The following is a 25,061-nucleotide window of genomic DNA, read 5'->3' on the forward strand; positions in this document are numbered from 1 at the left end:
ATGCACCGAAATGCTCCATTCTCCACCTGCCTTCATGCTATGGTGCTATAGCATGCCCTACTGCTGTACACGACATCATACTCCTACTTCAATGCATTTATCTTCGAACACAAAATTGCATCCAGTCAAGCATGTTAGGCCCTTCAATTTTGAAATGCATTAGTTACTCCTCTGACCAAAATTGATAGAAGTTATCCAATTTCCAAAACTAGTAACGCTGTTGGATCAGCCCAAGGAGGTTGGGCACACAGTCGTTGATAAGGACTATGTTATGTACATCATACAAACGAGTCCATTCAACACCTTCAATACCACCCTCCGTGCTTGAGACAAGCTAGTAGCAGATTTTACAAAGTACATGATCATGTTGCAGAACGAGATTGATGTTATTTTGCCCCCTTCAAAGAATGAGAGGGCCCTTGTGTTGTCCAAAGGTCACAATCCAGGGTGCAGCCAATGTCAACAGCCACAAAAAGGTGGCTGCAATGACAATAGATTATAGGAATAACAAAAGCAAGCAATATGGTGGGGGACCCTGCACCCCTATTCGTCACTCAACATTCACACTCTAACTGCTATAGCCAAGAATGTCTTTAGTGACAAGACTCGTTTTAATACGTCGAATTTCACAACTTGGTCAAATCTCAGGCAACAAGTGCTTCAGTCCCAAGGCCTTCTAGAACTAGTTGTTGGTCTACAGGCCATGCCTGACCTTGGACTTCCCCACCCTCATCATGCCCATAAATCAAAGGCTCGCTGCACCATAGTGAATATCAAGTTAATGCAAAGGTTACTATTCAAGTTTCATTCTCAATTACAATATTTTTCCCATAGCATATGATCATTGGGGTCATGTTATCGACCATTATGCTTTGAGAGATCAAAACCAATGCATCAGTCTTGATCATGAGCTTCAAGAGTTCTCCATTATGGAAGGGGATGATTTGAAGGTCAAGATGGCCAAAAAAAAGCATTTAATTGTTGAGTTCACCACCACCAACTCACTAAAGTCTGATGACAATGAAGTCACATTGTTTCTAAAGAAGCTACCTCTGAAATACTTTCATTTTATGCAATAAATCATATCATTGCCCCAATTGCTGACCTTTCATGAGTTCAAAGGTTGTTGCATTATGCTCAGTTGCATGACCAAGTCGATGAAACAACCTCCTTCCCTTGCCTACTTCAAAGAGGCATCTGGTTTCCACTTCTACAAAGGGGAAGTTCAGAGACGGCAAAAACTCGTAAGACCAGACCAGAAGGCAAGTCCTTAAAAGGGTGACTCCCCTTCCACTGACAGAACTGAAGAGACTAGACCAAATTGGCAAAGCATGCCTAAAAAGAATAAAGCCAATGGTCATGTAATGTGAACAAGGAATGTAGTTCCAAGGCCCAAGGTCACATCCTAGATTGTCTCCCCATCCCCATCAAACCTTGGGTCCACCCAAGGGCAACATTCGCTTTGGGCAACCGAGAGGGGGATCTTATTGCAACGGCTTCACTTATTGCTCCCATTCCTCAAAGTTTCGCTAGCTATTCTTGCAAGCCACCCACACCAAACTTCATACCACATGCTCATCTAGTCACCCTCACAAGGACTCAAATTTGACCACAGTCCATGCAGCTTCTCCATGTATTCATAATTTTTATTGGCACAACAATGGTGGCCCCACCCTCGAGCTAGCACCTTCTAGGTCCCTTAGCATATATTAGGCTAGCACATCCTCAAGCTAGTCTAGTAATTCTTTCACTCTTAGCCCTTGAGGCTAATCAAGTCCGGCCCATAGGCTCAATTGTCTTTAGGTACTTACTCACTCATTCTTTCAATCTTCCAATGCATTCTACTCTTATATTTTTTTGCTTTGTTTTCTTAGCTTTAGTACCAAAGCATCTTTTAAAAAAGCATCAATATGCAAGTATTAATGTTCTCTATTACTTACAAGCTAGGCTTGCATTTTAGTTAAGGACTAATGTTGCAAGTATACATTAGTCCTAACTACACTGGAGAAATTGTTTGATGGTTGTTCCAATGCTACATATTCCCTCTTGGATGAGCCCTATTTCTTCGATCAACATGGAGACTTCCCCTCATGAGGCTAATCTTTAGACATCTCTTGATGCTACCATAGCAATTGTTGATCCCACACAACTCTCCTAGCTCAAGTACATCTACTTAGACTTATGCACTAGGTTCTCAACACCATGGATTAATGTCAACTCCCTTGGCTTTGACATCCATGATTTGAGAGAGATTTGCTTGCTCTAAATGACATGGAGGTTTCAGCATTGTCTTCTTGTCTTCAACATCAACATCCCCTCCTAGTATGCTCAACAATTATAATATTGGTTTGTTTTTAAGACTTAATATTTCAAGAAAATTAAGAGAACAAATACTTAAAGTTGAATACGAAAATTTACAGTCATACAAATGTAAAAGTAATGGAGATAAGATTGAGGGCAACAAGATGAGCAAAATCCCACCCCCCCCCCCCCCCAGAAATTTATTTCTGCTCAACCCAAGTCCTTTAGGAAAGAGCTTAGTTATAATCAACTAGAGAGAGAGTAGAAGTAGTTCTTGCTCTCACAATATCATAAAAAGATACACACACACACACATACATTACTTACAATGCAATAAAAACAAGAGATTTCTTTACAAGATATAAGTAGAAAGAGAAGAAATCAACCTTTCTACATCGTCATTGATCAACAATACATTGATATCGCTTGGTTCTTGTTCTAGAAATGAAAGTAGAGCTCGAGGAAAAAGGGCTGTAATGAATTTACAGGTTTATTGTCCTATAAAACAACAACAAAAAAAGAGAAAATATGGAGATATTTGATAATGGAGGAGTGAAGGATGATAATGTAGATGGATGGGACTGATGTTAAGCTATATTTAATAGTTATATAAGAGTTTATAGCTAAGAAAAGTAATGAGAAATGAGGAAAAACGATCTCTCTTTATAGGAAAAAGAGGAGCACTAGTGCAAAAAGAAAAAGCGAAATAGCACAAGACAAGTATCCAAATACATGTCATGAGGTGTAACAAGTAAAAAGACACATGGAAGCTTGTGTAACAAGTGTCCTAACACTTGTCTCTTCTTTATGGTCTTTCTTTTTGGGCTGAGTATTATCAAAAATAGAAACAATCAAATTTAGTACGCACTGCTAAACTACAAACTTGTTGTTTTTAGAACATCATCCCTATTTTTTAAGACTAGCAATTCTAGAGCCACCCTCCTCTCAAAATATGGGTGTCATGTGAAAGCTCATTATGAGTATATTACAAAAATAGTATTAAGATCTTTGTACGAGTTTTCTATGAAAAGATATGTGCATTTTAAGCTTCAACCTACACATACACAAATACAAACATTTTATGATCATGATTGATTGTACTATTAGTTCTCGTAAATCTAGCCCACACTTCAAGCCATCGGTTCTTTATGTGTGTGAGCTTCACCCTAATATGCTTGAATTTCAATCGAGTCATATAGATGAAAGTGTGTACTATCTTATATTTAATCCACTGTGAGGACCCACCATAACTTATGACTACTCATCAATGGCTAGCTCTAATGCATTTTTCTTTATATCTAGTAAGTGCAAAGGAAACAAATTCAATAAATGATTAAATAAAGAGAATCATAGAAACAATACAACTTCTTTTTCGATTATGTTATGACAATATATAATTTTTCCATGAGAGCACTATCCAACTAGCATTGTGCTACAAGAGCATATGCCACTTTATGCATCTTTTTTTTTTGCATTTACATTGGGCTTTTATTTTATAGCCTTAGAAATGATGAAAACCTATGAGAAATAGACTTTATAAGCACTTTCTCATCCTAGAAAGAAACTTGTACAAATTTTACCTCTATCATGGATGGATAGTCCAATGCAGCTATATAATTTTTTGGAAGCTATTATAGTCTTTTTACCATAATCTTCCTTTAATTGTAGGCCCTTCTCTCAAATGGATAGTGAATAAATATCCTAGACTCTTATAACAACTTTTTTATCCTAGAGGAAAACATATACAAGTTATACTTCTACTCATACGATGGATAATCCAGTATGGCTTTGCATTCTTTTAGAAGCTATTGCAGCCTTTTTACAATCCTCCTTTGATTGTAGACCCTTTCCTCAAATGGATATTGGATAAATATCCTAGACTCTATAACCACTTTCTCAACCTCAACTCTTTCCTTGAAGGTCTAGAACTCTTCTTAAAAATAGAACAAGTTTAACAAAATCACCAACTTTGTGTGAATGGTGATTTCTTGAGATGATATGTATCCTCATGGCCTTCCTAGGAGCAGTTCATATATTTTTTATTTTGATCTAAGTCTAAACAACTAGTATCTTTGTCACATATGATAGTTCAACTAGATCTTACTATCAATATTTAGGCTTTATTACATTAATTGTTCATTTTCCAAGACATATGTATAATTTTACAAATGGTTTTAACTTATGGCCTCATAGGCCATTTTTGCCCTTTCGTAAAACTTAATAATTCATTCCACGAATCTCTCTCTCTCTCTCTCTCTCTCTCTCTCTCTCTCTCTCTCTCTCTCTCTCTCTCTCTCATATGTATGTTTCAAAGTTGCTCAAACTATTATGGTCTTCCAACTCGACAGTCTAGCGCAATTGATGTACTGACACTTGACGCAACTGTCTGTATTGACACCTGACGCCCGACACAACTGATGTATTGATGCATGAATGCTAACATTAATGTACTAATGCCACAGTGACGGCTCTGACTAACTAGGATGTACTGACACCAATACCTGCCATGAGCAATATACTAACTAATCGACAATGAGTCTGTTCCCAACACAATAGTAAGATTGTTCCCAACAGGGGGTTGTGTAAAGAAATACCCTAACACAGAAACACAAATAACAATCGTACGACAAAGCGCAGATTGATAAAAGAACACAGATAGGGTTACGATGACTTAGAGACAATGAACACAGTGAATAATGAAATGATATGACTACTGAATAAACAATGCTCATGCAATAAACACACTATGCAATGAATGAATACTCAACCTCGAACTCCGATATCTCAAGGATCAAGGCAAGGATAATGAGCTAGAGAGAGTGTCATACTCCGAACGGATCCCGAATCGCAACAAGGCAACCTCCGGATGTCAAACACCAACAAACGCAGCCAAGGAAGGCTGGATCTGATGCAAACGACAATGCAAGAGAGAGAAAGACTAAAAACACAGGAAAAACCGGCAATAGCAATTAGTATGCTAAAATCAGCTCCAAACAATGTGTGATAGATTGGAAATAGGTACCAAACTGTTATAGACAGTAATGGCCAGCTTGGACCGCGATGTCCTCCGCATCTGGAGTGTGGGCAGCAAGCTGAAATACCTGAAATCTGCAAAAACGAGATTATTTCCTGAATGGAGAGTGATCAGCAACAGTCGCTCTGCTGTAAACAGCTGCAAACTACGGGTGGAAGGCTAGAAACGGGCGCTAGACTGTAGGTGATAGCAAGGGACAGCTGAGACAGCGATGTTCTCCGCGGAAGGGGCGTGGGCAGCAAGCTGAAAACACCCGAAACTTGCAAAAACGAGATTAAGGGCTAAATGGAGGGCAGCATACTTATTTATAGAAAGTTTAGGCCTTCCCAAGTGGGTTTGTGCTTCTGGAACACAGACACTCTCTAGGATCGCATTTCTTTTAAATAAACAAGGTTTCTTCATTAATTAAGCATGTTTTGGGGCTATTTTAGTAAAAGCTAAAGCATTTTTTAGCTCAACAGGTTGCTCGTCAGTCAAACAACTAGGAGCCTGCTTGCTTGGCATTGCATGGATGTATTAATTGCTAGATGGTAGAGACTACAGAAAGAGAAACCAGTGGACATGAGACTGAACTTGACACACAAGGGTTGACCGTAGAAGGCACTGCATCACAAGGGGGGTACAAAACTCCAATTAAAGACGAAAAGTTTTACTATAGATAAAACAAAAGGAGAGCTCGTGACAATGCCACTCCCACAAGTACCAAGCGATAGACAAAGTTGCAAAGGTTGATTGCAACAAACGGTTTGGATGACGTGAAAGCCCTCATAAGATATGAGATTGCAGCAATATGTATGCCAATGATTGACAAGGTGACAAGTGACATGAATGCAATGCATTAAACATGGGGAAAGGAATTAAATGCTAAAATGGATGCAAAACTGAAAGCATGTATCAAGGTGTGGGCCAGCATGCAACAAAATGTCATGAATGACATGGATACAAAGTAAAAAGACATATATGACAAATTGCAAGAGACATTCAAAAGGGAACTAAGTGCTGCTATAGATACAAACACGAAATCATGCATTGATGGCTGGGATGATGCAAAATACAAAGAAATCAAGGCTGACGTGCAAGTTGATATGATAGATAACTTGAACAAGTGATGCTTGGAAAATAGATATGGATGCATTGAAATTTAATACAAATGCACACATAGAAACCAAGGATAATGTCGAGCATACAATGAAAGAAAATGCATAATGAATTAAGATAGTCAAAAGAAACAAAGAGAAGCCTCAGAACAAAGTAGAAATGATGAATGCAACACTAGAAGAGGAAGCAAAAAGGAACTCCGTGCATTATGTGTTCGTTTGGTGGGGTGGGTTGAAAAAGGAACCCCCCTAGAGGATGCTAAAACACTTTGTGCTAAGATGGGTGCAAATGAGACACACATTATGGATGCTTGGACGGTGGGTGATCCAAGTGACAAAAGAGGTCGGATCTTCATGCTGAAATTTGAGGACATGGATAATAAGAGGGCCTTCCTCTCAAAAAGAAAGGCTTTGAAATGCGAAAAGCTTTATCTCAATGGGGATCTTACACCCGCCCACTTAAGAGCATAGAAGGGCTAGCATGCCAATGGTGTTGGAGGCACGTAAAGAAGGCAAGTATGCTATGTATAGAGATGGCAGAGTAATCATAGCAGAACAAAGGTCAAAATGACGGTACGCGGCCTATGAGACTTTTAAGGATGTCCATTCAGAATTGTAATGGTTCAATGAGACTTGATGCAGGTTATTTTGAGGATACTTTCCTTGGGATAGACATAGATATATACAGAGACACATCAATGTAAAAGTTCTAGATTACTAGATGTTGTGGGATACAAATGGGAGAGTGTTTATAGGCCTCAACCTTGTAGGCCAGGAGGAACCAAAGGGTCAGATGGGGTGGCTATTCTTTATCATGAGAGCCTCCAAAACATGATTCATGTGGTGTCACAAGATGTGCACACTAGATATATGTGGGTAAGGCTAAGGATAGGGCACCCGAGGGATCTATATGTTGCAGTATGTTACGTCCCACCTGTCTATTCAACATTTTCCCTTGGAGGGGAATCACCATTTGAAGTACTACATGAGGCCAAACTATGGATGAGTCTTCTTGACAACATGCTTCATATTTGGAACAATTTCCATGGCTTTTTCAAGATGATACTTCCCTCAATGAGACTAGTAAACAACTTATTGTATTAAATTTCTATACAATTTTAATTATCTTATCTTTATCAAAATTGGATTTTGATGGCATCAATGGATAGTATATATTATCCGCTACATTATGAGGTATGCAAGCATTGGGGACATACTACTAATGGGAGATTTTAATGCTCAAACAGGAAGTGACCAGTCAGCATTTTATGATGCTGAACATGAGAGGTTTAAGGAGTTGGCATTGGACAAACTAGGGCATGACAGGACATCTCAAGATAAGGAGATGACAGCACTTGGATCCCATTTGCTAGCATTAGGAAGTGCTCACGAATTAGCTATATTCAATGGCTTATCGAGATGGCCACGAGTGGATGCTTTCACTTGTTGGAACAACAAAAAGGGAGCCAGCATTGTGGACTATGTAATGGGCTCGCCTGTGTTATTTCCAAAAATTAAGCATTTTGAGATATCTAACAAGCTGATTAGTCTCGGCCATGCAATCCTAAAATTCACCCTCGCATGTGGTCAAATATAGGAAACATGCACACAAGTACACACATTACCGCACTATTGAGTTTCTAGAGCAAACTCCGCATATCTATGGTGATGTAGTACAAGATGGCTTAAGCTAGCTAGACCAGTATGAACCACTAGAGAATGTCACTAAATCTCTAGTGAAAGTTTTACATACATCAGCTACAATGGCGTTCCCATGTAAGATGGGCTTTATTGCACCACATAGATACACTACCCCTCAAAATGCTTGGTATGATGATGAGTGCCAATAGACTAGGACCAGTCTACAAAGGGATGTTACATTAGAGACATGCACACACAAGCATGCACGAAATGTGATCTGTCATCTTGTGTGGAAAAAGAATAGAGATTATCTAGCCAAACTCGAGTCTGAGATATATCAGATCTTTTTTAGCAGGGACAGCAAGAAGGCATGGAGGAAATTTCATGGTAGACAACCCCCAATTCAGTTGACATCACCTACCGCATGGCATGAACATGCTAATGCACTATATGATGTTCCATCACAAGAGCAGATTCCCTGTCCATCAAACTCTAGGCCAACACAGTGTGGATTCTTTACGGGAAAAATGATGAGGTATGCCATTTGAAGGTTAAAGAATGGGAGAGCACATGATCAAGATGGCCTTGTGGCAAAACATTTTGCACATGCATGTTAAGCATTGGCCCCTATCTTGTCAAATATCTTCAATAGAGTTGTGTGTGAGGGGTTTCCAAGAAGTTGGTGTGACCACACAATAGTGTCGATTTTTAAGAGCAGAGATCCATCGGTTGCTAACAACTACCGCACTCCTCAACAAGAGGCTACGCAACAGCTGTAGAAGAGTGTGTTGGTGCTAGGCAGCATGCAAAAGCTAAAAATGCAGGCAGCAGGAGTGTAATAATGGTGCTAGCTGATGACATCAATGCTGGAGCAGCAAATGCAACCTAATCTAGGGCAACAAGTGGCTGGCTGCAGTAGAGGATAAGTCACCAAATGTGCGGCAACAATCAAGTAGGCTAGACAACCACTCCAAGTGAAGCTGATGGCTGAAAACTACAAGAAGAGTGAAGACCTACAAGCCAAGGGATGAGCTGATTGGTGGGGCTAGCCTTCTATTTATAGATAAGGATTATCCCAAAGATTGGGTGTTTGGCTTATGGGACAAAAAAACTTTGGTAATCTTTGAATTTTGGGGTTGTTTTATGAGTTTTGGGGCCCTTTAATTTGTAATGCATCTTTTTAAGCTCAATACCCCTCTCAAGCCCAAAACTAGAAAACTAGAACAGGACTGCAAGCATAACTCAACCCATAACACCTCAAGGCATCCCACCCCAAAGCAGCTAGGGTATTGAACAAAGGGTGCATGTAGGCCTGTAAAGAAATGTTCGTCTACAAAATACAAAATACAATCGCACGATAAACGTGCAGACTGATAAAGAAACACAATTAGGATTAATGCAAAGACAGTGAACATAGGAGAAAAATGAAACTGAATAACGAACAAATGAGTACAATGCTCAATGCATCAAACCCACTATGCAAGGTGAGAACTAACCCCCGTACTTCCGTGTCTCAAGGACCGGGGCAAAGACTATGACTAGAAGAGTCTATCATACTCTAATGGATCCCGAGATGCAGCAGGCAATCTCTGAACGTGTTTGGGAGCAACAAATGCAGCCTGTGAAGGCCAGTGAGACAAGTGGGCAGTAGAGTGTGCAAAATCTGCAAACCCAGATCAAGGTTGTGATGTGGCAGCTAACATATGCAATCGGCTGCAAAATGTAGATTTTGATGACATGGTAGATCAAGCGAACGCAAAGAACAGCAAACGCAAACTTAGGGCTGATGTGGCAGGCTGCTGACAGGCTGTGTAGCAACAACAAACAGTGTGGATGCAGCAACAGCAGCAAAGATGATAGATAGCAGTGGGCAGCAGCTCCGGCTAAGATAGCCTTCACATAAAGGGTGTGGACAGCAATGAGAAGGCACCTGCAAGATGCAAAAAAAAGAGTTTTGAGGCTGGATGGAGGACAGCATGCCTATTTATAGAAAGTTTGCGTCCTTCTTAATAGGGTTTGTGCTTATGGGACATGGACACTCTCTAGGAATGCATTTCCTTTTAATAAAGAAATTTAATTCATTAATTAAGCACTTTTTGGGGCTGTTGTAAATAAGCTAATGAATTTTTAGCTCAACATGGCTACCTATACTGGCCCACTAAGACTACAAAGGTGATGGTTATTTCACCTCAAAATCCCAAAGGGTCGCCCCAGAGAGGCACAAGCATCGGATAAAGGATGCTTGTCAACTACTAAATGGCCTATCAAGACCTCCAAAGGCGATGGAATCACTTTGAACTTCTTTTTCTTTTTGGAAGTAACTATGCCTATGGGGGAAAAATAAAAGGGATCGTTAGATCCAACACCACAAAACAAAAGACTATCCCAACTGCCCATCAAGGGTGTCGAGGACAAAATAAAGGGGTGAAGGAGTATGAAAGTGGGGTGGTTATAGAATCGCCAATCAAGACAGGTCAAAATCCACTCAAGGGTGCTGCTCAAGGGTGCCGCTCAAGGGTGCTTTGCACAATGAGATGCACATACAAATGCTACATAATGAGAATGCACATGCAACAAGATGCCACTTGCATTGTGTGCCTGGTTGAGCTAAAACACACTTTACAGCTGATTAGCATCTTTAAACAGCCAAAACACACTTTAATGAAAAGCACAAAACTAGTACATGGTTTGAGAGAGTTTCAGTGGTCCCCCAAAACCCAAATTTTTTGGACACCCTTCAACATCTTTAAATAGGCAAGCTATCCACCATTTAGTATCATCCCATTGGTGCAAGTTCTCACTCCTTTGTTGTGTTTGGTCCATCTGCCATCACCAACCCACAAACTACCTCCTCCTCCTCCTTGCGTTGGGACTCTCTATCAGCAAAGCAACAGGTGGCTGCCCTCCGTCATCAAGTGTCAACCTTGCAATCTGCATTGGGCTTGTTCTCCCCCAAGCGATAGCTGGTGACCTTCATCTACCTGCATGCGACCATCTTCTACCTATCAGCGGCCATCCTACAGCTGTATTTGCAACATCCTACTGCCACCTACTACTCCAAGCATCATCCCTGCTATGAGCTCTATCTTTTGACTACTTGGTGATCAATGTTTGGTGTTTTTTCTCGTCTTACACACTCTAATTGGTAATCACATCACTTGGGATCCGTCTCCGATGGACATCACTCTCCAAGACTCCATTGCTCTACCCTCGGGCATTTTGTACACTCTTACATTCATTTACAGCATTCATTCACTTTAGAGTGTTTTCTCTGTGTTATCTATGTGTTTGAGTTTCACGTTTTGCATTTGCAATTTGCATTTCGCATTTACGGTTTGAGTTTTGCTTGTCACTATCTAAATTTTTGTGTTTCAATCGTGGTCATATATGTTGTGTTTCCTCAGTGCAAACCCTAGCATTTCTTCACATGGTATCAGAGCCGGAGCTCTTCTAAAGAGTATCATGCAGTAATTGTGGAGGATAGTCTTTGTGCAAGACTCACACACAACTCGATTCGGACTCATAATGTCTTAGGCACCTTCTTCTAGGAATCCTATGATGCCCTATTAGGCTTCTCCATCATTGGAGGCTTTGAGAAGGCACTATGGTCTCAAGAAGGAGGTAGACACTGGAGGCTTTGAGAAGGCACTATGGTCTCAAGGAGGCCACACCTTTACCACCACCTTCTCATTTTGGTCATCTTACAAATGAAGAGTTTGAGGAGTACTTGCGCATCACATACAATCAGGTTTACACCCCTCCAATGAGTGCTACTACTCCGTTTGGACCGATTGGTGAGACTGGCCACCTACCTGATCTTAGAGGGACCAGGACATTCGACGCGTTTGGCGATCCATCTCCTTCATCTTGGCCAAGCCTTCTGTCAGGCTCGTATAACCCTTTTGAGTTGTATGAGCCAAAACCCTCTCATGTTTCTTCTTTTGTTGTGCAGGATTCAAATGATTTTCAGTATGTTAACTTTAATAGAGGAGGCTCTCGAAGCAAGCACCCGAGGCCTCACTTCTCAACTCCCTCCCATCCCACCACTATCTTCTCCACATTCTAATCTACTCACATCTTCATTCCAAAATCTTGGATTACACTCCAGTTCCACTCAAAGCACACTAGGGGCTTGGATTTTCCATCTCGGCTCCTAGCACTTTCTCATTCCACATCCCACCATCTACCTTTCCACAAACCCCCACTTTACCACATCATTACACACTGGGACAACTATGATGGGCATCCCTCTCACTACCCCCGGACACTCACACTCCCCCACATGACCTTTCAGATGTAAGGATATCCATCCTCTACTTATGGACTATCATCCCGCATCCCTTGGGTCACTCCAACATAGGGATTTCAATCCTCTACTCCCAATGTCCCTATCCCACCACCCAAGGCTTCTCATGCAGTTACTACGCCCATACCCAATATACCCATTTCCACATTTGCGACCACTGCACACACTACTCGTATGCATGTTGGGCCCTCTGGGATCCCTTTCCAACTGTACTCCACTCCCCTACCTTATCCACCCTACCCCTATTACACACCTTCTCTATCTTCTAGCACTACCACTCGTCACAACAGCCAAGAAGCCTTCACTCATAAGACTCATTTTAATGGGTCCAATTTCACCACTTAGTCGAACTTCATGCAACAAGTGCTTGAATCTCAGGGTCTTTGGGACCTCGTCGTTGGTACCTATAAACCCTCGATTAGCTCGCCTTGATCACATCTATCAATGGAGAGCCCACAATGCCACAACCAATGTTGAGTTAATGTACAGGTTGCTTCCTAAATTCCACTCTCAATTGCAGCAATTTCCCCTCGCATGTGAGCATTGGAGTCATCGCATTGACTACTATGCAACCCGAGATCACACTCGATGTATCAATCTCAATTTTGAGCTTCAAGAGTTTTCCCTCAAGGAAGGGGATGATCTAAAAGTCAAGTTGGCTGAATATTGAAGGTTACTTATTGAGTTTGCCACTATTAACTCCCCAAACTCAAACGACGATCAAATCACGTTCTTCTTGAACAAGTTGCCCAACAAATACTTCCATTTTATCCAACTCCTTACCTCACTATCTAGATTGCTGACCTTCTACGAGTTTGAGTGCCAATTCTTGCATTACACAAGGCTACACGATCAAGTCCATAAGAAGTCCTTCACACACATCCATTTAGAGAGGCGAGGGTCGGTTGCCTCTTCTTTGAAACGAAAAACCAACAATGGCAAGAGCTCGCAAGATACAAAGCCAATCTAAAACAAGGTTGGCACCCCTTCCTCTAATGGAACCAAAGAAACACAACCCCTTTGGTAACAAATTCCTAAGAAAAATAGATTTTGAATACATTGTCAGAGGTCAACCATGTGGACAAGGAGTATCGTACCAAGACCCAAGGTCTTCCACCTAGAAAACCATAGCAAACCGCTACGATTGACTCCACTCCAGCTAGCCAATCCACTCGTGCTACACCACCCGCTGTTGCATCATCTGCTCCATCTATCCCGATGACTACTAAACATGTGGCACACAAACACCCTTAGCAACCTATATCCTTTACTACTCCTAAAGGATTAGCTAATTGGTCTGCTAGTCGCTCACCTATTGCACTTTACACATCCATTCCTAGTGCATCAGCAGCACTTAGGACCACTTTCCCACCTTGACATACATGATAGTGGCCACTCACTTAAGCGTTTCCCTTTTTAGACTTTCATTGCATACTTACATACTCATTGCATTGCACGTAGCTTTACTTTATTTTTGTTTTTTGGAGCATCTCACTACTCACTACTATGCTTGCAGATTTTGATATCTTTTGCAGGGTTTTGTATTTGACTGTAGAACCGTAGGTTTGCACCACTCCTTCCTCAGCTTGGGACAAAAGTTGTACACCGTTCCTTTCATGGTTCCATCCACAAGGATTTTTGCTCTTCTACCCACATGGAGACTTCCCCTCTCCTGCGGCGGATCATGCAGTATCTATCTTGATGCTATCATGGCAATGACTTCTATCCTTGCTCTTCCAATAGGGATGCTTCATCATCTTCATCTATATGGTTCTCAGCACCACACGAAGACCAACATCCTCAAGCTCCTCTTTCTTCTTCGAAATCAATATCCAAGTTGAGAGTGGGTTCCTACCCTTCTTGATATTCCATACGTTTTGACACTTGTCTTCGATATCGACCTTCCCCCATGTTGTACCTTCCCATATGCATCACATGATTTCATCATCTTTGTACTAGGACACTTGGGCAAGTGAACAATTTCCCCATGAGGGACACTATCCAAGTGGCACCTGCTACATGAGCATTCTTCAACATGTAGCGTACTATACATCCCATTGCGCAAAGTACCACTGGACGGATCCTAAGCTATTTCCACTGGCGGATTATGCTATCATCCTTTTTCACATGATCCTTCACCACCTTTCTTCGTCATCGACATTCTCAAGTGGATGCGTAAGCTAAAATTATTTTGTGATGTGTTGGGTGTACTATCCCTACTCGTCTTCTGGGTCACTGTTATTTAATTGATTGCCACCCATAAAATTAACTTTTCCACAACCAAAAAAAACAATATGGTTACATCTGCCTTTGTAGGGTTTGGTAGGCTAAAAGGATCCTAATCTCAATAGGTAGATGACTTCATGGTCAAAACCCACAGGTCAATCATCCAAGAGATTTGGGCAGCCAACAAGCACCCTCTGTCCAATGCCATGTCCTCTCTATGGTGACTACTTGGATTCTCTTGGTACAATAACCATCGCCTTTGTAGTCTTGGTAGGCAACTAGAGAGCCGACGTGCACTCTTTGTCTAATGCCCTACCTGCTTTGGGATAGAATAACTTGGGGTAAACATAGTTGGCCTTCCCTTTTAAGCTCAATTTTGGGCCTCAGAGGGGGTGTTGAGCTAAAGCATACTTTATAGTGATTAGCATCTTTAAACAGCATCCATCGTGGGAAAATTGCTCACTTGCCCAAGTGCCTTTTTACAAAAATGATAATCGTGCAATACAAAGGGGACATACAACAAGGAAATTGAGTTTGGTGTCAAAGACCTACCAAAACCTAGAGGTATTGACAAAGGGTAGGATCCCCTCTTAACCATGGATATCAATGTCAAAGAAGAAAGAGAAATCTAATATCGGCCTTTATGTGGTGCCAAGAACCATGGTGAAGGATGTGTCACAAGTGGATGTAGCAATGGAAGCATAAATAAATGCTAAAATAAACTACTGAACACAAGACAAAAAGAAAAAACACAAAAGAACACTGCAAAGAAGAGAACTCAAAAGAATGCTCGGAAAATGGAATCCACATACCAAACATGAGACACTGTTGCGTAGGCACTAGCACTCCCTCCCTCTCTCTGACAGAATCTCAGGCAATTAATGGTGTGGAGCAAGAACCTAAATAAATAAGCAAAAAAGAATCCGAGTAAATGGAATCCACATACCGAACATGAGACAGTGTTGCATAGGCACCAGCACTGGCTCCCTCTCTCTAACAGAATCCCAGGTGATTAATGGAGTGTGGAGCAAGAACCTGAATAAATAGGCAAAAAAGAATGCAAAATAATGCATCACATCGGTAGTATTTAATGCTAGTCAATCAATATTTACTACTGGTGGGCCAGCACAAAATGACAAAATAATCACTAATGTGACTACCGCAAGGATGTGAAATTTTGCTTGCTCTACTTATATTAATTATTAATCAAATGTTTAAATATGTATTGCACATGTGAAGTGCAAGTGAGATTATTCCATATTTACGAGCCAAGGACCTGAGGAAATTAATGGATGTCAAAGGCAAAAGTTGTCTTAAGTAATGTTACACACATACTAGGTGGTATCTGGTGCCAAAAATTGGCCTCAGACATTTTTATTAGCCATAAGTGTTAGTTGGTGACATTAGGGATTTGATATTTAATTGTACTTGATGCCCTCCACAAAAGGAAGCCCGGTTTTTCAATCCCATTGCTGGGATCCCATCAAATTCTTTGAAAGGGTGGGCCCAGGGCACCTGATTGCAAGTCAGAAGCTTTGCATTATTGCTGAAAATGTGCTCAGATGTTGATTACAGCAAGTATGTCTTCACACGGTGGTACAAGATCGATTAGTGATGATGCATCTCAACTTGGTCATTCACATAGTGAAGGGGGAAACGCAATGCATGATCTTGGACAAGGTTCTCATCATGGACAGCAAACTGAAAATGTAGGAGCTGACCCAAATGCAGGGACTTCCATACCTCAAGATGCTAATGACCAGCAAGAGGGTAAAGAATTTGATGATAGGTTCAAAGATCGGATGAGAACAGCAGCAAATCTCTTTACTGAATTGGCAAAGGATCCTCAATTTACTTCATTCTTGAATCCTCCAAGAGCTGGTGACATGCCCTGAAGAGACTACAACAGTAGCTAACAGCACTTTGAGGTTGTTTCAGCCAAACAAACATCATCTTCACTGTGTTCCATCAACGGAGACAACTTTCATGGTTGCCTAGATAGGGCAACAGCTGACTTCTTCTATTTTCTTCCAATGGAAGCCTGATTTTCTCTCTATTCAGCATTCTCTCTCATTCTCCAACCATTTCCCAGCCTTACTTCGAAGATCTCGGCACTCTAGTCCCTAGAGGCTGAGAAATTGATTTTTCTCTATTGTAAACCCTAATTTACAACAGAAATTAGGGTTTGACAGCAACCTCAGGAAGCATGCCAGGAGATTGAAGCCTCAAGACCTGAATTTTCAAGGCTAAGAATTATTCTCAACAAGATTCAAGTGAGGGACCAGCCAACATTTGAATTCGGGGCAAATTTCATTTCCCAAGGAGGGGCAAAGGCCAATTGCCCAAGCAAATCAAGGGGCAACTCCTGCCAATGATCAAATTCCATCCTCTAAATCAAGTCATTTTTGTGTTTTAATCTCTTTTCTTCATCAGCCTCTGCTCTGACTATAGGTTACTACACTCAGGATCCATCTCCAACGAACGATACACATCGACACCTCCCTCAACCTTCTCCCACGAGAGCCACCAACTATTGGACAGCTCTACCCTTAAGTATCTTGTACATTCTTTCCTTCATGTACAGATTCATTCATTCACTTCAAAGTTCTCTCTCTTCTCTTTTTGTGTTTGTGTGTTTTGCACTTTGCATTTTGGGTTTTACATTCAAGGCTTGAGTTTTGCACGTCACTATCTAAGTCTTTTGTGTTTCAACAATAGTGGTGGTACTTTGTGTGTTTTCTCAGTGCAAACCTAAGCATATCTATGCTCACGAAATGGAATCTATATACCAAGACATTAGGAAATCGCGTATAACTGTGAGTCACTCACTGTGTGGGCATTGGCACTTGCTCCCTCTATGCAACAAAACTTACACAAGTGATGAAGAACCAAAGGAGAAGAGCAACCACCCTATAAAGAGGCCATAACCAGCAAAAACTTGGCCAGCAATAAATGAATAGACTAGTCAAGTCAACCAGCTCAATAATGCCCAATCGGCCCAAATCGAGGGCCAATAAATTAGGCACCAAGAAAAGAAATGCACAAATAATGTGCCCAGCCCACGATGCATGCACAGGCTCATTCATAAGCTGACTAAGCTGCTAACAAGTGAATTCACTTTTCATTTGCGGGTTATCAGTGAATTTATAGGTGTATTCGGTTTTTCCGGACAATAGTGATCCTGAAATTGTGCACACTGGTGTGGCTGGTTATGAGTAAGGGTACACTTTCTGCCCTCCTGATGCTTGACAATAAAGGTCAATTTTAGAAGTATGAGACTCATTTTAGATTACACAAACCTATACCAACTCTTTACTATAATTAACCTTAATTTGAGAGCTCTCTTTCCAGATTAGAACATCAAATAAGTATCCAAAGTCTCCTTAAAGAGCACACAACACTTTCACAAATAAGCGTATGCCTGTTTAACCAGGATTGATGAGCATTAGGATTCACAACACAATGAAGTCCATAAAAGTGTGACAGCTTTGAACACAAGAGAAGGAAGATGAAGCTAACAGCAAACAAGGGCTGAGATAACAATCCGAATAGACATAGTTCATAAGGTCTCGTTAAGAGATGGAGCACACAATACTAACAAAAGTAAAACAAGAAAGGAGGAATTCACAACATGGTGGACAGGCCACAGAACATTACAGGCATACAAGTTGTCCAAGGTGATTAATTTGAGTTTAATGTCATGAGAAGTAGTACAGTAATGCCACAAACTTATACTATATGAAAGTAGTACAGTAACGCCACAAATTTAGACAATATATGTAAGTCAGTAACTCCACAACCTCAGATAATGCCAAAAAGGAAGAAAATCCAGACAAATACTGGATGGAATGACACCCTCACAACTAGTGACCAAGTTAGCAATTCAGACATGGCTCGAACTGCAACGAATGCACCGCCATGGCACCTTGTGGAAAGGCAATCGTTTCAAACACATCAGATTGCTTCAGAAATTTGAACTAAACTAACAGTTTGTCTTGTGAAAGTAAGCACTAAGAAAATGTGCTCTTTTATCAAGTTACTCTTGGCACCATGCATCTTGCTATAACCCCCAGATCAACCTAAACTGATATGTTAACAGCCTGTTCAGCAGTCACATATCCGTTCAAAAATGCTCTATATCCAGAATGTAATCTGTAATGTATAAATAAAATACTTCCAACTACAAAATAGAGCCCAGATTACCAGATTGTCCTTTCAGCACCTGAGATGCCATTTCTACAGGTTCTTCTTTCACTGAAATTGAGCTTGACGCAAATGAACGCTCGGATCTCGCTCTAATTGGTGATGCACTCGTCTGCCTTTTCTTTGCAATCTGCCTTGACACTGTTGATCTCTTTTCTTCATACCTTACGCACTCAACTTGGGTGTTAAAGCAAAGGGCACCAGAAAAGCCATTGCTTGTTGTCACCGCCTCCTGCTATATCAAACATACATAATTGTCATCCAGTAATTATGCACGTCAAGATGCTGGTGTGTCTTGGATCCAAAACACAAAGCAAATAAATACACAACGTGCTCACCTGCGAAGAACCGGATTCCATTATATGATCAATTTCCATGCCTGCTGGAAATTCTTTTTCGTACTTCATAGTGTCAAGCTTTCTCTCCATTGCAGACGTGCAATCAGCATCTGCAACTTGCTCATTCTGCTTCAAATAGATGATCTAAATAATGCGGATTGTACACAAGTTAGCCATTTGGATTTTATTCTTTGAGCTCATACCTTTCTGTCTTCTTTGTGTTCAATTTGTCTCTCTCTGTGTTCTTCCTCTTTGCATTCAGCTTTGCCTGCTCTCTGTTCTGTTTGTTCAGCAGTAGAAGTGGCTCTTCGTGACATGTTCCTCGTCACCCTTTGACTTGTTTTAGCTTCCTATAGCAGTTTACTGAGTTACAGGGCACATTCACAAGTCCAAGTTAAACATCCCAAATTTGTTGTAACAATCCTGTACCTTGTTTTCCATATGTTCAAAGTAGCTATCTGCCAAGGCTCTGTAGTTCTCCTCCTCAATCAGGCTCCACTCGTTATCATAAAGCTGCCATTAGAATGTGCTAGATTATTCAACACAAATATTCAGCCTAAAAACGTGCACAATATCACGTGTGAAGAGGCTAGCCTATCATGAGGAGGCGTGAATGTGTCTGGATATGATTTTGTACGAGGCATAGCATTAGGTTGACGATAGTTAAATTTGTAGAATTACCATAATGTATGGCTACATTGTTTCTGACTAGCGAGCTGGACATGAAAGGGATTAGAGGTGCCCACATTTGTTTTTTAAGAAAAAGAAGAACATCCAATGCAAAGAATTCGTATCAAAACTGCGTGCCTTGTCGCTTGATGTCATTTCTGTTCCGGTTTTATGGAATAATTGAAAAAAAAGGTAATGAAAACCTTGATCAGCCGTCGTAGAATGGGAGCAACAACTGTGTGTGAAATGCCAAGCATCTTCATGAAGTCTAAAGCGCGCCGGAATCTCTCCTTGTCATCGGCCATCCTCGATACAGGGAAGGCAATCAAAAGCGCTGGATTGAGTCCCTGAAAACGATCACAGGCACGAAATCTAAGATACGCAGCTACCAAATCAGGTAAACCAATAGCTTGAGCTAACAGAAGAAGCTGGTATGACATGCATTACAAAACAAAGAAAGCTTCGAGAGCTTTTCTCCCCCTTCTTCTTCACGTATATAAAGCATGCCAACCTATTTGAGCCATTAGGTACAGAACAAGCAAGCAATATAACCGAGCCGCAATATAAGCCATAAAACGATCAACAGAAGAAAGGGAAGAAGGGATACCTTGTTGCGAGCGAACAGAATTAGTTCGTTCGATTAGTATTTTCTGTGTCGGACAGAAGCGTCTGCCTGCGCTACAAGCCCTTCATAGCTGCGCATGTGCAGCTCCGTCTGAACGCAGAAGTGACCATGCACACTGCTGTTATTCCTTAATTTTTCATTAGCGAGTGATTGATAGGAACTTTCCATCTAAACACAGAGAGAGAGAGAGAGAGAGAGATTGTGTGTATGTGTGTACCCTCTAGACTAGTATCGTGTGTGAATGATTCTGGACTGATTCTCATCATGAAAGGGAGCATTTTCACTCCCCCCCAAAATATGGTCACCACCCCATACCAGCACCTTCGACCTTGGTAATCTCCTTAGATTTTGCAAGCTTTTGGGTCACATTTTAACACACTAGATGTTTAATTTTAAAAACCTTATCTCTAAAAATGTCAAAAATTGTAGATTTAGCCAATTCACATAATATGAAACCTTGATTTTTCATGTAATCAATTCTTAATGCTAGCTCACTTACAACAAGATTTATGCTTTCGCAATCAAGAGATGGCGTATAATGCAGTGTGTATCTATTAGTAGCTAGTGGCCCTTATTATATTTTGTGCAATGTGGTGCATCTTCATGCAACCTACTACCCATTGAATCTCTATGGATAACTATTTAGAATTTTTAGCTTCTAAAAAATTTCTCCTTTATTACTCTAAATAGCCAATCATCTTGTTCCTACGAGCTTTTACAGATACATGAAGAAGTGTTCCTTGCACGGAACGATATGCCGAGAAGTGACATCAATAGAGAAGTGAAGTTCCCTCACTTCTTCCTCCCACACTATATTTCACTTTTCTCATTCTCCTTTCACTTCTTCCCCCACACATTGTATTTCACTTTCCTCAACTTCGCACGTCAAATTCGTTTCCTCTCTCTCTCTCTCTCTCTCTCTCTCTCTCTCTCTCTCTCTCTCTCTCTCTCTCTCTCTCTCTCTCTCTCTCTCTCTCTCTCTCCACACAAAGTCATCAAGCCATGTGTCTACTGCATGCCACCCACCTATGGCTACACTTCGAGCTTGTGCCATGTCACCATGTAGTGTTGTTGCATCATGCCTATCGACTATGCACCTACTTGGCTTCTGTGCCAGCCACCTATGGATGTTGCACCCTACTCAACCCTAGAATTCGAGCTCGAATGAGAGAAAGAGAGAGAGAGAGTTCATATCGTGTCCATAAGAGAGAGAGAGAGAGAGATCCTGCACCTTGGTGAACACTGAGTGAGAGATGGATGTTGCAATTACACACACACGGGGGGGGTTCAGGCTCCACTTCCACTCCCCTCCACTTTGCTTTGCTTGGCTACCGTGAAGTTGCAAGAGAAAGATAGAGAGGGGGGAGAGAGAGTTCACAAGCTGCACTATCACTACTTGTTGTCATTCCCACCCCTGTGTTCCTCGCAAAACTACTCACCATCAATTTACTCATGACCACCTTGCTTGTGCTCCCTATATGTTTGTGTTGCCCACCATATATGTGCCCATGGTCACATGATGACGCCCCTTCTCCCTAGTGCCCATACCCTACTCTAGTTGTTGATGCCTTCCGTCCCTTCCCTTCACCGCCCAGGTCGAGAGAGAGAGAGAGAGAGAGAGAGAGAGAGAGAGAGAGAGAGAGAGAGAGAGAGAGCAAACCTACTAAACGACCACACAAAGTGAGAGTGTGAGAGAGCAAGGGGGACCTCAACCCCCCCCTGCGCAGGCCATTCATATAAATGGTATGAGGACACACACACACATATACATATGTATATGTATGTACATGTACATGCAATATACATACATACGTACGTGTGTGTGTGTGTGTGTGTGTGTGTGTGTGTGTGTGTGGCTATATCTCCACAATCATCTCTCAATCTTTTATGTCGAGAGAGAGAGAGAGAGAGAGAGAGAGAGAGAGAGAGAGAGAGAGAGAGAGAGAGAGAGAGAGAGAGAGAGAAAGAGGCATGCCTAAGAGAGTGATATGTATGTGAAGAGAGGGTGGAAGAAGTAAAAAAAATGAAAAAGCTGAAAGAGCTTCAAATGCGCTAGCCCTATTTCAAATTCAAATTTAGGTTTTGACCAAGTTCTGGCTCAAAACAAAAAAGTATAGAAATATTTTGGGAGCAAAGATTTTAATAAAGCCAAGAATCAAATTGAGGGATCTCCCAACTAGTTCTATTAAAGGAGAGATGGTGAGGGATGTTCCAAGGAATGGCAAAGAAAGTCTATGTGCATTATATATGCTATGAAGCTAGATTTCTTGGGAGTTGCTAAGAATAATGGGGTTGATATGGTAGAAGTGAAGCAGCACTCTACAATGACCTCAAACTCTTCTTTGAGCGGAGAATGGCTTGTTTTAGTGCCATGCCAATATCTTGAGGAGGCAAACCTATGAACTCTCTATTTAGACTAACCTTCATGAGTCCACTTACATTAATCGCCAATTCTTTAACCCTTTAGTCCATGTATTGTTGTACTCATCTCTTGGCATCCAATGTAGGCTATTCCTTGACGTCTTAAAGCCACCAACACTTTAGCATGCTAGTCCATCGCCCCTATCAATGTCATGGTCAAGCTATCTTATGCATCATTCCTACTCAAGACCCTTGTGTGGACCATGCCCACTTAAGACCTTTGTGTGCTAACTCATGAGCTATCCTATGGACCATGCCTCCTCAACACCCGTGTGTGCTAATTTAGGAGCCTTAATGATTATCTTTGTTGAAATAAATCTAGAGATACTTTTTCCACTTGTTGTTAGGAATCTCTAAGAAACGCAAGAGCCAACTAGCCTTCAAGCACTCAATTTTATTCACTTGATATTTTGGCAATGAATAATATATTATTCTATATCCTTATGTATTCTAGACAATAAAAGTGTGGATGTACATGTGCATAGATCTTTCTTATCATTGGATGACTTGCACTAGAACTGTTATGAAACTCAGAAAGTATTTTCTATTGTGTGTCTAAGTCTTGAATTACACATATTTGACCCTTGTGAAGCAAGTGCCCATCATCGATGTTAAAATTCTTCCATCAATTGAGCTCATCACTTGTATGAGTGGAGCCTAATGTGAAATTCATATCTTATGCATGAAGTGGTACCACATTCCACACCTTACATAAGACTAGTCCTGCTCACATTTGCCTTGTGGAGATTTTAAAAGATCACTCTTCAACATTGTAAATCAAAAAGAATCTCAAGTATTCTACTTAAAGCATTAGCTATAGCATTGTATCAATCCTTGTGATAATGTGGGATAAAGTCAAACTTTTGAAGGAGTTATATCCATCTCTTTTTTTTCCATCAAATCCTTTTGGATAGTAAACCACTTGATACTCTCTTACACAAACACTACCTCAAACCTAGCACCATACAAAGAATGGCATAGTATTTTTAAAGCATAGATAATTACATAGAGGTGATGTTTAAGTAGAATAATTTTTGTTGAGCCCTATCTAGCTTTTTGCTTTTAAAAGCTACAATTCTACCCTCTTACAATAGCACAGCCTAAATGGTTGTGGCACTACCATTAATCTCCACTACAAACAATTTGTGTGGATCAACTATAGCTAGCATTGGTGCAATAATGATTGCCACTTTGAGCTTATCAAGGTCACTCTGTCGTGTTGCTGCGCATCCGAGTCGTATACACCTCCATTTCTTTTGTTGTGCATTTGTGTTAATTTCTACGTGTGATTCATTGTTTGTGTGATGCATTTTGATAATCCGCATCCAGTGTACATATTCCCTTAGTGCATGTGTATGATTTTGTTTGGATGCATGATGTGTGTGTATTAGAAAAATATGAAAAACTGATGCCAAAGGATCTTTGTCCTGCAGCTATTTGTTCTAGTTCTGTGTGCAATGACAGTCTTTAAGATCACCACATGCTATACATCTCGGTATGAAGGTCAAAAACCAGGAACTTCAGGGTTGAGGAAAAAAGGTTACTGTTTACAAACAACCAAATGTCACTTTTGTTTCTGCAGTCAAAGTTTGCTCCAACATGACAGCCTTGGTGCCAGTGTTTTGAAGATATGCTACAAGAAGGACATTTAAAGGAGGCAGCAGAGTTGCTGCAAGATATGCCTCTTGCAAATAATCTTGTTGCTTGGATGTCAATGTTAAATTAATGCAAAAGGCATGGTGACATATTCCTAGCACAGCAATGCTTTAACAAAAATTATGCTCATGTCAGACCTTTATAAAAGTGCCGGAATGCGGGAAGAAGCTAATGAGATACAGAAGATGCGACAATGTTCCATGAGATCACATAAGAAGCTAGGAGAAGCTTTTGTTGAAATTGACCACAGACTCTATGGTTTTGTGGCAGGAGACAAAAGCTGTGGGGATTCTCGAGACATATACACAAAAATCAAGAGATTGGAGTCTCAGATAAATGAGAAAGGTCGCTTGCCTAATTTTGACATGTGAACAAGAAAAAGAAAAACTAAAAACAGAGGAGAAAAGGAAGGGGAAAAAGACTAATTCTGGGGAGAATTCGAATAGCGGATGGAGGGAAGAACTGACGCCATGGAGGAAGCTGTCTGTTCGGAAATCGAAGGAATGATGAGAAGAATAGTGAAGAAAGATACAAAAAGCTCCCG

At 40.9% G+C, this 25,061-nt stretch overlaps 1 protein-coding gene across 5 annotated transcripts in view; it reads right to left on the reverse strand.

The window, feature by feature from the left end:
* The window catches only part of LOC148017313 (histone-lysine N-methyltransferase SUVR4-like), a 76,977-nt gene extending 56,279 nt beyond the window's left edge, over positions 1–20,698 (reverse strand). Inside the window, exons 1-6 of one of the 5 annotated variants that reach the window (XM_087663062.1) lie at positions 20,423–20,698; positions 20,019–20,162; positions 19,576–19,659; positions 19,350–19,496; positions 19,147–19,290; positions 18,809–19,040 (exon numbers count right to left, since the gene is read on the reverse strand). In XM_087663062.1, coding sequence (XP_087519188.1) covers positions 18,809–19,040; positions 19,147–19,290; positions 19,350–19,496; positions 19,576–19,659; positions 20,019–20,120 — 709 coding nt within the window. In that variant the 5' untranslated portion in view covers positions 20,121–20,162; positions 20,423–20,698. Of the gene's footprint in view, positions 1–18,808; positions 19,044–19,146; positions 19,291–19,349; positions 19,497–19,575; positions 19,660–20,018; positions 20,163–20,422 lie in introns of those variants that run through there. The other 4 variants (XM_087663061.1, XM_087663064.1, XM_087663063.1 and 1 more) reach the window with 4 other exon arrangements.
* Between the last annotated feature and the right edge of the window lie 4,363 nt (positions 20,699–25,061).

This window comes from Lygodium microphyllum, chromosome 22, assembly GCF_053477565.2.
Source record: "Lygodium microphyllum isolate KBCC chromosome 22, Lygodium_microphyllum_v1.1.10, whole genome shotgun sequence".
NCBI classification, from domain to species: domain Eukaryota; kingdom Viridiplantae; phylum Streptophyta; class Polypodiopsida; order Schizaeales; family Lygodiaceae; genus Lygodium; species Lygodium microphyllum.